The 16,478-nt window shown below is 32.2% G+C and overlaps 1 protein-coding gene across 1 annotated transcript in view; it reads right to left on the minus strand.

The window, feature by feature from the left end:
- The window catches only part of LOC129218901 (rho family-interacting cell polarization regulator 2-like), a 152,012-nt gene that overhangs the window by 85,684 nt on the left and 49,850 nt on the right, over positions 1-16,478 (minus strand). The window contains exon 7 of the mRNA XM_054853222.1: positions 7,371-7,424. Within this exon, the coding sequence (XP_054709197.1) occupies positions 7,371-7,424 (54 nt within the window). The remainder of the gene's footprint in view (positions 1-7,370; positions 7,425-16,478) is intronic.

The raw sequence follows: 16,478 nt of genomic DNA on the forward strand, positions 1-16,478 counted from the left end.
CGCTATGAAAAAGTCTCTAAATAGTCGCCAGAAGCAGAAAAAGAGTTTCCTGACTTGGGTCAAATCCTTTTTTAAAGAAGCTTTCTAGTATGATTTCTTGAGTCTTACTGTTAATTAAAAACATAAGATTGACAGCATAAAAAGAAATAGAAATGCAGCATTCGCGATATTTCCAATCACGTGAAAATTAACTCTCGTTTATAAAAAAATTCTCTTAAAAAACTAAAAAAAAATTAAAAGGCAAAATTTTACTGACAGTCATTCAGAATGCAAATAATAGTTAGTAAAAATAGTAGCAGCGGAAACAAACTTTTATAAAGAAACCAGAATCGAAAAAAACCAAACCTTTTCGTTTAAAAATATGAAAATCACAAATTTTTAATCGTGAATATGTTTATTACATTGAATTTTTCTAGTTTTTAAAGAGCTTATTTTCTAAAAAAAAAAAGAAAGAAAGAAAGAAAGCGGTAAAATGTTCCTGTTTTTTATTTTCTCCCCCCCCCCCGAAACTGGGAGGTCAATTTGTAAGCGAATTTTCAACTCTTTTGCTGTAAAGGAAAAAGAGAAGAGTTTTTATGTATTTTAATCGCTTTTTCACTAAGGAAATTGCCATGTTTTACAACTGAGGGCAAAATAGTGGTTTTTGGCAATATTTTGGTGAAATAGTCGCCATAGTCACCTTTGCTTCAAAATAGTAGCTTTAGTCGCCATTGGTAGACCAGTATTGCAAATTTAATCTTAAATTATTCATTGCGTCTGCTACATTTCTTATTAAATATTTTGTCTCCCTCCCCCGTGGGGACCCGTGGGTGCGCAAAACTATGCTAAGATAAAGGTTGGCAGCTCTGCAATAGTATATCACTTTTTTCCTAAGATTATTTTGTGGAATGCTAACAAAACTTTTTCCGGTATTTCTCCTTGAACTTGAAGTGCATTGGGGTACAAAACAATACTTGTAAGTACCAGTGCTTGTCATTTTTAATCATAGAAAGAATAAAGAAAGACAACTTGAAGTCAAAAATCGCAGACAAAGAAAGTTGCTCCGCCTAGGCGCGCTATTGTTAAAACTCTTGCCATGCTTTCTATAGATTATCGCCAAACTGCCAAGTGCGTCTTATTAAAGGAAGCCAACTGCACTTCAGTCGGTTTCTCCTTGTCAACTAAAGCCGAGCCCTCCGCGCGGAAGTTCGGATGACGTCACTTCCTATGCCATTTGACGTCATATGTGTTTGAACTTTAAAAATTATTTTTAAAAAAAAACTACTTATCGTATCGCAAAAAATTTTTCACCAATGATGTTCATACATGTTATTCTATCATATTAAAATAAAATTGAAAAATTGAAAACTTCCCTATTTAATGAGCCCCATCTGAAAGAGAGACTTCATTCATAGTCAGTTCCTTGCAAATAGACATTTCTGTACTCTTTTTTTTTACGAATATTAAAGAAAGATATTTCTCGTCTTTTCATTGGTGCCAAAATGGATAAGGTTCGCCAATTTCACAATTATAGAAGTCGTTCTGAATGAAATGATGCCGCAAAACTCCCTTATTATAAGTAAAACTTCTGTACAGACAATATTTTTTGTAAAAGTAAGCATGATCTTGCTGTTAAATATAAAATTTCTAACAGTCAAATGAACGAACTGTACTCACGGCAACATGTAATTGTCCATGCGAAAGCACTGGACATCGTAATAATACACCAATTTTATCAAAAGTTTCACCTTGTGATCTGTTAGTGGTAATAGCAAATGCAGGTATTATTGGGAGCTGGAACTGAAAGTCATCACTCACTCCGTAAAATAATTTATTTAAATATTAAAATCGCTAAAACATAATTAAAATGAAAATATTTTAAATGCACGTAGTTACCCAAAAAGCCTCAATAATAAAAACAAATGCAAGTATTTCATTTCTTTATGCTCAAGCGAGAATTGGCAACACCACAATATTATCCAGCAATTTCTTCACGCTAGCTGTGTCGCGTGAAAAAGCAAATAAAAATAAATTTTCACCAACTTTTAATTGCTCCTAGCGTTTTCTAGCGCTTCTAGCAGGTTGGCGTTTTCGCGCGGTAAAACCAGGTAGAACGTGTTTTAAAGCATTTTTCGCGAGCTTTCCAACCATACCAAACTCGAAGCATTAAAATGCATTTTTCGTGTAGAAAAAGGGGTTTAAAAAATGAATCAAAACTTAATGTTTCACGCTTCCAACAATGAATTTCAACAATGGAAAAGAGATAAAGTTAAAATTTTTGAGTTTCGCTAACTAAAAAACGCTTATAACTTTTTTCTAGTGGATTTAGGATATTGGACCTTGGGCGCAATGACAATTTCTTCGTTAGGAGTATTTTTTAAAGACCTTTCCAACCATATCAAATTCGAAAAAACTGGACCATCCGTTCACGTAGAAAGAGCAATTTAGGACGAAAATGCATTTTTTATTAATATCTCCTTTAATTAGCAGTCGATTTCAAAAAATTTTATTGATGACACTAAAACTCGGCAATAGCTACCGAACAAAAAAAGAATGAAGGAAATCGGTTCAGAAACAGAGGAGAAATCGGTACCGAAAGAAAAACGGCTTGCCTATTAATATATAAAGATATTTGAAAGGTATACCTATAATAGAAATTTTTAAAAACATTGATTTTTGAAAATTTACATGTTATTGTTACCAAGCAAAACTTGATGGCATCTTTTTTTGCACTATATAATATCATACACTATTTTGCTTTTAATAAAGTGGTCGCCGCTTATAGAAATCACGTTTGTTCTAAACAGTTTTGATTCCATTAAGCGGCTAATTCAATAAAGCTGGATTTAATTCTGCTTTTGACAATTTGATTCATTAAACTAATTGATTCAATTAACTACTGATTCAGTTAACCGGCATCCACTGTACTACTTATATTATAACATATATTATGGGATGTTGCCAACTTCGGCTTAGTTGTAATTATACCAAAGAACTAAAACATGCTATCATCTCACTACAGTGCAACGCAAAAGTTTAGACAATGAGCAAATTCACACAGATTTCGAAATCTATTTATTCAGTTTTCCTAAGACAACTTTAGTCTAAGGTGCTATGCATACTATATAATATTCATAGCAATGAAAAGTTGACTTGTGCATTTTACAAGTTTTTACATTGTAACAAAAAATTAATATTGTCTCAAAAGTTTAGACACAAACGAAATAAAAATTAAATAAAACAGTTTTAAAACCTGCTTGTGCATCCATTCTTCTTTAATAGTTCATAAATACGAGTTTCCATCGAAGAAATTAAATCTTGCATGGTTTGGGGCTCAATTTCGCACCATACTTCCTCAATAGATCTCTTAAGTTCCGATACAGAAGTGTATTGTCTACCATTGCTGTAAACTTTGCGACACATGATGCCCTAAAGATTCTCTATAGGGTTGAAGTCTGGGCTACACGCTGGCCAATTGAGAACTTTTATATTATTTGAATTTAACCAAGATTTTGTGCTTCCTGCAGTGTGAATCGAAGCATTGTCTTGCTGAAATACCCACTGAGGGCCCCCTATAAGCTCAGCAAATGGTAGGAGATTATCCTCTAGTATCTTAGTACAATGCTGTGATGTTTGGCGACAACTGGTAAAGGTCAAAGACACTTGTCCATTGTAGCAAAACGCTGCCCAAACCATCACAGAGTCACCACCTTGTTGGCGACTAAAAAATCATTTGGGTTCCTACCGTAAGTTATGCTAGTATGATGTCCAGCCATCTGGACTATCCAGATTCCACTTTTTTTCGTCGCTAAATATTACTGATATCCATTTCGATCCAAATGACATATGATTTCAAGCCCACAACATTCGTTGTGATTTATGATGTGGCTTTAGAGCTGGCAGTGAACCATTGTCCCTGTTTCCAAAATTCTTCTAGGAATCGTATCCTTTGATACCGAAAGCCCCAAAGAGCTTTGAACTTCACGAACAGTCATTTGTTGGGTACTTGCTAGTCTTTGGATCTGACGATCATCCCGTTTATTCATCACACGCGGCCCCCCAGATCTGCGTTTTGCTTTATAATTGCAGTGACTTGATAAAACTCGATAAATAGATTTCTTTGATCTATTAATAATAGACAAAATTTCAGGAACAAGCTTACCTTCAGCTTTCAACTGCCAAATCTTAGTTACCTCATCCGCTTTAATCTGCTCAGCTCACGGCATCTCGACTACCAAGTGTTATCGTTGACAGACCTTAAGTACAAGAGGTCTGTGATGTCATCTCTTTTAAATTTGCATATACCAAAAAAAAAATTTCACAGAAACTCGAAATAGTGTCTAAACTTTTGCAACAAGCAAATTTCTATTTTTATCCAAAATAGTATTGTTAAAGCATATCAAACAATTGTATTTTGGTTATAGTATTTCAAAAGAGTTTTTGAATATGTTTGCAGACTTTTGTATTTCTACTATCGCAATTCTAAATTCTACAGCTGAAGAACGTCATTGTCTAAACTTTTGCTTCGCAGTGTATGTAGTAGTATATGTAAGGAAAAAGGAGGCACAAAATGAAGTATGTGGTAATACTCCTTTTCAAGCCAAAGTTGGGATATAAAAACAGTTCAAAGAACTGAAAAATTAATAAAAGAAAAATAAAAACAACAATCTCAATTGCAATGCAAAAAGTTCAATATTTTATCTTATTTTCAATTTACTGTGGTTTTTATTTTATCTTTTTTTTTAATTAATTTATTTTATTTCATATTTCAATTAATTTATTTTATTTTCAATTTACAGTAGTCTCAAAAATCCGAAGTGGTTGGGGCTTACGGTACCTCCGACAACTGGAAACTTGAATCATCCAGAAAATTCTTAGCGTTGCAACTTTACATTGTTCAGGCGGCATAAGGACTTTCCCCTTCCTTTTCTTTGTTAAAAGAAAAGGAAGTCTTGTCTTAATGAAAAGTGTGTTACTGAAATTTCAACACAAATTTCCATTTTAATAATTTAAAGTATGTTTCATTGCATTTTTCACAATATCTGTACATATTTATGTGTGTAAACTTGCAGGCAACCAAAAATGCTAGTCTCCTTGAGATGTCTGTATCTGTGTGCGTGCATGTGCATTTGTGCATATGTTATGTATATCTCTTATAAAACAAAAACGATTAGCTGTAGAAGGTTAAAATTTCGTATATATAAGCGTTCCCTTTAGTTAAATTCATGCAAGTTGAACAGCGACAAATTATGTACTTCCTTTATTGATTACAATTGGATCTTTAAAAACCTGGCTGTTAACTTGGGTCGTTCGAAAAAATCAATTTTTTTCTCGGATTTGTGTTACCTCTCAAAAGTTGTAGTTTGGTATCTTCAATGGGGGGAATATTTAAAAACAATCCTAAGTTGACCTCTTCAGTTCGCGCATGAGGCTGAAAGTTTGAAAAAAAATACGTTAAAAATTGAAATTTTCAGAAAATAATAAAATTAGTTTTTTCGTATATTTTCATAATGCAAAAGTCATAAGTTGTAAGTATGTAGTGTAGTTTGAACCTAAAAAATATTTTACAGCTTTTAAATAAGATCTTGAGTTTGCGCACACGCCTTAAGTTGGGCTTTAAATTTCTGGAAATTTTATCTGGAAATCTGAGGAGTTCCAAACTACAACTTTTAAGAGGTAACGCGATTATGAAATAAAAAAATCGATTTTTTCGAACCACCCTACTGTTTCTTCTTCTTTGTGGTAACAAAATGTTCCTTTCAAGTAATTTTTTGTATCAAGTTATTACCTCCAACACATACAGGGTTTGTCCGGAAAGTAATAGGACTGATTTTTTTTAGCCGCAACTGTACTTCGGAGCGTGCACGCGCCGGCTGGATTCGGCAGAGGGCATTCCTAGCTAACGAACGAGCGGTTAGTCGATTGTCTCTGAGCACCTGGAGAGTCAGGACAGGCATTTTCGCTCGACGTGTTTCTGTGAGTGGTGCAAGCCGAAAATGCAGCGTTCGTGAGAGCGATTAAATTTTGTGTCAAACTCGGTAAATCTGAGACAGAGACGTTTGATATGATCAAGCAGGCTTACCCAGATGTTGCTTTAGCAAGAAGTGGTGTGTTTCGGTGGCACCAGGTCTTTTTGGCAGGCCGGGAAGAGGTCGCCGATGAAGACCGTGCTGGAAGACCTTCGACTTCGACAAACACCGACAATGTGACTCGTGTGCGCAAAGTTTTGAACTGAGACCGTCGACTAAGTATTCGTTTAATTGCCCAAATGTTACATTTACCAAAATCTGAGGTTCATGGTTTTGTGACGGTGCATTTGAACATGCTCAAGGTGTGCGCGAAGTTGGTCCCAAAAGTGCTCACTGACGACGAACAGCTACCTGACCAAGGCCGGCATCCCAACGCTTCCGTAGCCACCCTACAGCCCAGATATGGCCCCCCGGACTTTTGTTTCCTCGCCTGAAAAGGCCGATGAAAGGCAAGCATTTTGAGACGACAGAGGGGACCCAAGCAGCATGCACCGCGGCTCTCAAGGCTATTCCGGAGAATGCCTACCGTGACGCCTTTAATGCTTGGAAATCACGCTAGCAGGGCTGCATCCGCGCAGAAGGAGCTTATTTTGAAAGTTTTTAAAGAATTGTAACAATTGGCTCAATAAATTTTTTTTAATCGACTCAGTCCTATTACTTTCTGAACAAACCCTGTATCTTAATCCATCTCTAGTCGATAAAAAGTATATTATAACCCTTGGCTGGAGGTAATGACACCAATTAGCCTACCATTACTTTATTGTATGTATTAAAGGACATTTTACAATAATGAAAGATTTTGATTTTCAGATTTTAATGCAAATAATATTTTTAGCTATTAAAGATATAATAAGTTAAAATGCCAATAAAGCACATGGAATTATACGGAACCTTGGAATTTCGAGATCCTACTGTATTTATTTTTTTATTTTCATGGCTTTATTTCAACAGGTTTCTGTTTATTTTCATGTTTACTTCAGTCAAACTCGACAACTAACTGAAAATTTTTCGAAAACATTTCAAAAAGAAATCTTTGATAAAGATTTAGATTCATGAATCTAAAAGAAAATTCGACCTACAGTTTTGTCAGGAATTATTGGTTAGGATAATTTTGAAAAAGTTTTGCAATAACTGGAGATTCTTTGTAACAATTTTTACTCAATACTATACCATTTACACTCTGAATATTTTATGTTATTTGTCCAGAAATTATTTTTAAAAATTTTCCCTTTTTTTCTATTTGGCATACAATTTTTACATGATCTGCAATACAACTACAAAATTTTCATTGTTTTGTAGTATCAAGTGTGTTGAGAAAAATTTGTATACTATATTTCAAATACTAATAGTAACAATACTCACTTTTGATAAATGGAACTCCAATTTTTTAAAAAGCCTTTCATTAGCTTTCATTTGCTAAAGTGAAAAGATAAAACATTAATGTTACAGTTATATTAAATATTAAATTTTAGATATAAAAATGAATTTTTTGGTACAAAAAACTACATTAATATGTTATGTACAATAGTTTTAAAATACAGTTGGCTCTTTGTTTAACCACTTTCAAGGGAATACAGAAAATCGTACATAAATAGAATGCTTCTAAAACTAGAGTGGAGCATCTGGGACTGTGGAAAGTTGTCTTTAAATAGAGAAAGTCGTTAAGTAGAGCGTTGTTAAACAGAGAGCCAACTGTACAATAAGAAATACAAAAAATCAGTAGCTATAAAACTTATTTTTAAAAAAGTAACTTCTTGAACAGTGAACATACAACATGAAATTGGAATTAAGATACATTACACAATTATTATTCACCTTAAAACAATTATTTTGCTAAAATGTACACAACATTGCCTGAAAATCAAAATTTAGAGTTACCACCAAAACTATATAGTTCCCTTAGTAGAATGAAACATAAAAAGTAATAGCTTAAGTTGTCTTCACAGAACAGCAATTAAGTTGCCTTTTCGAATGATTTTTGAATTAGCTGACCTAAAAGATACATTGTATGACATAACCACATAAGAGAACAACTTAAACATGAACTGCATTACAAGAAAAATAAACCTACATCTCTGAGAACTAACGTTTGTTTCAACATGTGCTCAGTTCATTTAGCATTTTTTAATTTGAACTGCTGCTTCAAAAACAAGTTATTTTCCTCACTCCTTTTGTAAATGTTTTTGATAACATGAAAATAAACTTAAATACATACATATATATATCTTAATATATAAAAATCAATGTCCTGAGATAACATATATATATATATATATCAACGCACAGCCGAAACCACTGAAGCTTCAGACTTGAAATTTGGCAGGCATGTCCGCATGATTACGAAAGTAACCACTAAGAAAGGATTTTTTGAAATCTCAATTAGTTCGGGAGAAATTAATTAAAACCTCTTAATTTCTGCGAAAGTAAAACCTGTCATTGAATTCAAATCCCTTATTTTTGAAGGCTTTCCTCCATTCAAATCATTATTTAGTACTTCATCTCAACTTTTGGTCGATAGCGAACTATAAATTTGATATTGTTTTTGTTTCTCACGTGATTCTTCGAGGCTTTTCTCAAGTCAAATCATAATGTTTCTGTCTTTTGCTTTCATTTTTTCAAAAGTAGAAACGAAGTTTTTAAGAACATCATCACAGGCGGACTATCCTTTTGAAGTTAGAAGAGTGCAGTTTCCTGTTAAAGTTTGCTTTGCAATAACCATTAATAAGTCACAAGGACAGACATTAAAAGTAGCAAGGATCAATTTAAGAGAAGACTTTTTTTCACATGGCCAATGTTATGTAGCTTGCTCCAAAGTCAGTTCATCAAGCAGCTTAATAATTTTAGCACCAGGAAAAAAAACTAAAAATGTTGTATACAAAGAAGTTCTTGCTTAAACATAGGTATAACAATAAAATGTGGATGGTCTGTGTTTGTAAAGATAATCAAGACTTTAAAAGGATCGTTAATAACAGTTAAAGATCGGTTAAGGACAAGGGCATATATATAAGGAGTCCAGAGACCCCGGGATCCTCCCAAAATTAGTAAAAATTATAGGTAACTAGAGGACCCGGCAGACGTTGTTCTGTTCAAACTTTGTAAATTGAAAAGTAAAAAAAATTCAATAAACTATCAAGTGTTTGAACCGTTTTGTTGAAAAAAATAAGTAAAACCAAAAGGTTTTAAGCTGCTTGGTGTCAGAATGCGTCTATTTATTACAACTTGATTTATCTAATGCCCACTGAGCAGTTGTTTTATTAACTATTTTTTCTCCCGTACTTGATGGTTTGTTCTTTCAGCCATACTCAAAGGATAAAAAGTGTCCTCAGATATTAAGTGTAAAAAATTAACTACCCATCTAGAACAAACGGGAAATCCTGTTGCAACATCCCCCATATGAAAAAGAATAAAACAATGAAAAAGATATCGTTTAAAAAAATGATAAAGGTAAAAACAGTTCTCTGAATAAGCGAAAATCACTCATCCCCCCCCCCCCTAACGATGTAAAATAAACGCCTTCTTCAACTAAAATCACTAAAAACTCTTTAAAAACGAAAAGCAACACTTTGCAATTGGAAATAATTCGATAAATAAACAAAATATACAATAAATTACATTAACAGTAGCTTTAAAATGTAAACAAATGATCACAAACTCTATTGTTTACAGCCAAAGTTGCAAGCCACCACGTTACTGTAATCCAGCCGATCAATGAGCGAAGCCAACTCCGACCGATTAGTGCTCCGATCTTTTGAACGAAAACTTTTTTAAATTCATATATTGCCTAATTTGTTCTTTCAACCAAAGATAAAGATCTCCCACTGCACTGATCTTTCGTGTACAGAACTACCCTGTTGTAATTTATCTGGACGAAAATAAAATTTGTTTTGTCTTTAAATTCCATCATCTTTTCTTTTAATGTACTGATTAGTTAGATAATCCTTAACATATTCTTGACATTGGTGCCAAAACTCAGATGGATTTCAGCCGAGACATAAATGTTGCTAAGTACGGACAGCACTTTCTGATCATTTAGTTAGGAAAATCTAAAGCACCGATCCGATCACGTGGTTCAACTACGACGACAGAACACACGTTTTGCGTGAACCTTCCAGTACTTTACTTTAAAATCTGTCACGGGACCTAAAATCGTTGATTTTAAGAAATGGAAGGCTTCATTCTCTCTCTACATTTTATCTATTCTCAACTGACATATCACAGTAGGAAATTTCATTACAAAAAGCAGAACTGGCTTTCTTATTGTCCTTTGGCAACAGGTTAAATATTTATTTCAGTTCTCGCTCAAAAATAGGTTAAAATAAATATTAATCATTTGGGAGGTATAACCATCCAATGTTTAAATTAATTAATTAATCAACAAAAACGTTTCCGATTCGATCCATCGCGCTTTGAAACCATGCTTGCACACAAAAAATTTGATCAAAATTGGTCCAGCCGTTTAAAAGCCTTATGGTGACAAACGTCCGCACAGAAGATTTTTGTATATTAAGATAAGTAATTATTATTACAGGGGATTTTCGAAACTAGGTACACCAAGCACTGTTAACCCCAGCTAAGTCTGTTACCCGAGCAATGCCGGGTACGGGAATGCTAGTATATATATATATATATATATATATATATATATATATATATATATAAAATTAAGCAAACAGAATTACGAATATTAAACAAATTATAAATAACAAATGATGATAAAAAGGAAAAATGCAAACAGCTATTAAGTAGGAATAGAAAAAGAGTGAATCCAGAGCTCATCAGCCGTAGAGGATTCATTAATTATGGTCAAAAGACCAAAATTTTTTTTTTATTTTTTTTTTTTTTAACTATAAACTAGAAGAGAATGCTTAAGCTCCAGTACATGTAATATAGAGTAACAATGGGCAAACGCACCACTTGCTAAGCTAAAAACAATAAACTAGAGCTCAAACCTAAAACTAAAAGCAGGGGGTTTCGCCTCGACTAATTAGGAAAACAAGTTCCGATAATTAGCCTTCCACGGGACAGTACCTGCCAATAACAAAATTGTCTTACCTTGAAATCTGCATAAACATATCCTGTCCGTTGTTCAGCCTGATAAAAAAGCCTATCCATTCGTCAACAAAACATTAAAAATATAAAAAACATGTCCGGAAATCAGTCCAAAGACGTACCAGGTCACCTGTTTCGCACGTGTAAAACTTATCCACTACGGTGATTCATAAAAAAATGGTTTGTCACGGTTGTATCATACATTTACACAGTCAAACAGTTTCAAAAGAAGCGAAATGTTCATCGAAGGCTATACTTAAGCAGATGTTTTCAACTAGATTTTTAGGGAAGTTATTATGAAAAAGTAAGTTTTTGAGTACTGAAATTTCTTGCCTAAATGCAGAAATGGTGTTGCAAATTCTTTTAATTCTGATAGCTTGCGAAACAATGATGCCAATAAAAACCTTTTTACTTAGGCAGGAGGAGAAATCTTGTAAACTGTTAACTGTGAAATTGAATTCACGTCTTTTATCATAGATTGTAGTGGAACAATTTGAGTCAATTTGTATGTTGATATCCAAGAAATTAAAGCTATTATGATTAGAATTGGTCTTTTTGAGCGTTAATGAACTATGATAAATAGTTTTGCTGAGTTCAGAAAAATTAGGAAAATTTATACACAAAAGGTCATCAATGTATCTGCAACAAAGCGGTGTAGAGGAAGGATTGTCAATTAAATATTTTCGTTCATAATATAAAAGAAAAAGGTTGGCTAATGTAGAGCTAAAATTAGCTCCCATTGCTATGCCATTAATTTGAAGAAAACATGAATTACCATTTTTGAAAAAATTATTGAAAATATAAAATTTAAAAAGACCAAGAAAAAACAATTCATTAAAATCAAGGGAATCCTTGACTGAATTAAAAAGTTCTGAAACAGAAGAAAAAAGTTCAACGAGTGGGATATTGGTGAAGAGGTTTTCAAAATCAAAAGTTTCTAAGTGGTTTATATCAAGCATATTAAGTAAATTGATGACTTCAACACTATTATTAACTATCCAGAACCAATTCATTTGTTGAAGTTTAAGTTGTTCAAGAATTTTTTTGAGAAATTGTTCAAGCTTTACACTCAGATTTTTTTCCAATGGTGTTGGTGGCAGAGCAAATAAATCGAAATCCAACAGGTGTTTTATGAAATTTTGGAATTGCATATAAGTAAGGTAAGTTAACAGAATCGAGACGTGGCAATTTAAAAAGTTTGTAAGCAGCAGCAAATTTTTTGATGATGGAGGATTCATTAAGTTTGGAGGAAACATAAGTGGTGGTTTTTTCTAGTTCATTTTTCAAAATATTAGCATATAATTTTTTGCAGCAGATAGAGTAATTAGAACTTGCTTTATCAACAACTGTAAAGACAAAAGCTTTTTTAAAATTATTGATGGCATTATTTTCATCAGCAGAAAGATGGAAGTATGAAGATTCAGTGTTAGCAATATCACGTAAACGTGATTTCAGTTCAATTAAAAAGTGGTGTCTATATTCAAGAAATGCATTGAGTGAAACATTAAAACAATAGGAGATTTTTCTTAAAAAATATTCAAGTTCAAATGTAAGCTTATTAAAAGCTTTTAGGAAATTAATACGAAAATTAGGCCGATATTTATTACCCAAACTAAAAAGTTTAATGAGTTTTTTGTTTTGTAAAAAATTCAAATCACCGGTCAGAATATGACCAAAATCAGAGTTGAAGAAGATGGAATTAGAGAAATTAGCACAATTACAATCAAAATTCAAATATTTATCAAAATTTTTTGCAACTTCTTGATAGTTTAGAATATTTTTTGAGAAAGGAGGATTGAATTTGTAGCTGAAGACAATTTGTAGATCCTTGATGGGGAAAAAATCCAAAAGTTTACTGTGTAGTTTAGAAAAGTTTAAATAGTCGAATGATTTTTGTAAAAAACTAAAGGTGCAGTAGTAAGTTTGATGTTGTTGCGTATAATCAACTTTGTAGATCAGAAGATCATAACAAAGAAATTCAAAGTGTGAATTTTTAAAAAGGTAGTTTGAAAGGAAATTTTTAAGTTTTTTTAGAAATTTTTGTTTAAGACCAAAAAGAAATTTTCTAACATATTCAGTGTCATAAGAATGACAGAAAGAATTTTCAAGCTTATTAAGAATTTCAAAGGGCGAAAAAATGCAGAAACGAGGAGGGGATTTTCCTGATCCTCTATTAAAACGAGAAGTACTTGTATTATTTCCAAATCTAAACAATGAATAAATACAAAGATTTTTAGAAGAATTACGGTATGCTGTATATAATTTATTATTAAGGGAGGAATTTAACCCATAAGGGAAAATAGATTTGAAACGAAGAATAAAATGAGATTCTAGTGAAAGTCTCTTTTCCAAAGAGTGTTCAAAACCTAGAATTGAAATAGAAATTTTATCAAAACTGTGAAATTGAAAATGCTGAAGTTCTTTGTCTTCTTTGTTTTTGAATGAAAGTATATCATGTCTGTGATTGTTGATACGAATATTTAGAGAATTCCTAGTTTATCCAATATAACATAGATTTCAGAAAAGACATTTAATAAGATAAACAAGATGATGTTGCTTTCAAAAGTTACCCTCAAAATGAACACTAGCTTCAGTGTCAGCCAAAGATCAAATTTTACAACGATTATTTGTACATAAGCCTATAGTAAAGAAAGTAGGTGCGGTAAGACAATTTATAGCAGCAAGACTGTACATCGTGGAATCGACGAAACCGAAAATTAAAAGAACAGCATAGAAACAAAGCAAACACCTGGTATGTAAACTAGAAGGCGCAAAGCAGCACAAAAATTAATTACATACAAGATAAAATAATAATAAAAGTGAAAAATATTGAAAAGACCACACCAAGAGCCCATAGATTCGCAACGCAACCAGGTGTTTGCTTTGTTTCTATGCTGTTCTTTTAATTTTCGGGTTTCCTCGATTCCACGATGTACAGTCTTGCTGCTATAAATTGTCTTACCGCACCTACTTTCTTTACTATGGGCTTATGTACAAATAATCGTTGTAAAATTTGATCTTTGGCTGACACTGAAGCTAGTGTTCATTTTGAGGGTAACTTTTGAAAGCAACATCATCTTGTTTATCTTATTAAATGTCTTTCCTGAAATCTATGTTATATTGGACAAACTAGGAATGCTCTAAATATTCGTATCAACAATCACAGACATGATATACTTTCGTTCAAAAACAAAGAAGACAAAGAACTTCAGCATTTTCAATTTCACAGTTTTGATAAAATTTCTATTTCAATTCTAGGTTTTGAACACTCTTTGGAAAAGAGACTTTCACTAGAATCTCATTTTATTCTTCGTTTCAAATCTATTTTCCCCTATGGGTTAAATTCCTCCCTTGATAATAAATTATATACAGCATACCATAACTCTTCGAAAAATCTTTGTATTTATTCTTTGTTTAGATTTGGAAATAATACAAGTACTTCTCGTTTTAATAGAGGATCAGGAAAATCCCCTCCTCGTTTCTGAATTTTTTCGCCCTTTGAAATTCTTAATAAGCTTGAAAAATCTTTTTGTCATTCTTATGACACTGAATATGTTAGGAAATTTCTTTTTGGTCTTAAACAAAAATTTCTAAAAAAAACTTAAAAATTTCCTTCCGAACCACCTTTTTAAAAATTCACACTTTGAATTTCTTTGTTATGATCTTCTGATCTACAAAGTTGGTTATACGCAACAACATCAAACTTACTACTGCACCTTTAGTTTTTTACAAAAATCATTCGACTATTTAAACTTTTCTAAACTACACAGTAAACTTTTGGATTTTTTCCCCCATCAAGGATCTACAAATTGTCTTCAGCTACAAATTCAATCCTCCTTTCTCAAAAAATATTCTAAACTATCAAGAAGTTGCAAAAAATTTTGATAAATATTTGAATTTTGATTGTAATTGTGCTAATTTCTCTAATTCCATCTTCTTCAACTCTGATTTTGGTCATATTCTGACCGGTGATTTGAATTTTTTACAAAACAAAAAACTCATTAAACTTTTTAGTTTGGGTACTAAATATCGGCCTAATTTTCGTATTAATTTCCTAAAAGCTTTTAATAAGCTTACATTTAAACTTGAATATTTTTTAAGAAAAATCTCCTATTGTTTTAATGTTCCACTCAATGCATTTCTTGAATATAGACACCACTTTTTAATTGAACTGAAATCACGTTTACGTGATATTGCTAACACTGAATCTTCATAATTCCATCTTTCTGCTGATGAAAATAATGCCATCAATAATTTTAAAAAAGCTTTTGTCTTTACAGTTGTTGATAAAGCAAGTTCTAATTACTCTATCTGCTGCAAAAAATTATATGCTAATATTTTGAAAAATGAACTAGAAAAAACCACCACTTATGTTTCCTCCAAACTTAATGAATCCTCCATCATCAAAAAATTTGCTGCTGCTTACAAACTTTTTAAATTGCCACGTCTCGATTCTGTTAACTTACCTTACTTATATGCAATTCCAAAATTTCATAAAACACCTGTTGGATTTCGATTTATTTGCTCTGCCACCAACACCATTGGAAAAAATCTGAGTGTAAAGCTTGAACAATTTCTCAAAAAAATTCTTGAACAACTTAAACTTCAACAAATGAATTGGTTCTGGATAGTTAATAATAGGGTTGAAGTCATCAATTTACTTAATATGCTTGATATAAACCACTTAGAAACTTTTGATTTTGAAAACCTCTTCACCAATATCCCACACGTTGAACTTTTTTCTTCTGTTTCAGAAATTTTTAATTCAGTCAAGGATTCCCTTGATTTTAATGAATTGTTTTTTCTTGGTCTTTTTAAATTTTGTATTTTCAATAATTTTTTCGAAAATGGTAATTCATGTTTTCTTCAAATTAATGGCATAGCAATGGGAGCTAATTTTAGCTCTACATTAGCCAACCTTTTTCTTTTATATTATGAACGAAAATATTTAATTGACAATCCTTCCTCTACACCGCTTTGTTGCAGATACATTGCTGACCTTTTGTGTATAAATTTTCCTAATTTTTCTGAACTCAGCAAAACTATTTATCATAGTTCATTAACGCTCAAAAAGACCAATTCTAATCATAATAGCTTTAATTTCTTGGATATCAACATACAAATTGACTCAAATTGTTCCACTACAATCTATGATAAAAGACGTGAATTCAATTTCACAGTTAACAGTTTACAAGATTTCTCCTCCTGCCTAAGTAAAAAGGTTTTTATTGGCATTATTGTTTCGCAAGCTATCAGAATTAAAAGAATTTGCAACACCATTTCTGCATTTAAGCAAGAAATTTCAGTACTCAAAAACTTACTTTTTCATAATAACTTCCCTAAAAATCTAGTTGAAAACATCTGCTTAAGTATAGCCTTCGATGAACCTTTTGAAACTGTTTAACTGTGTTAATGTATGAT

This window comes from Uloborus diversus, chromosome 3, assembly GCF_026930045.1.
Source record: "Uloborus diversus isolate 005 chromosome 3, Udiv.v.3.1, whole genome shotgun sequence".
NCBI classification, from domain to species: domain Eukaryota; kingdom Metazoa; phylum Arthropoda; class Arachnida; order Araneae; family Uloboridae; genus Uloborus; species Uloborus diversus.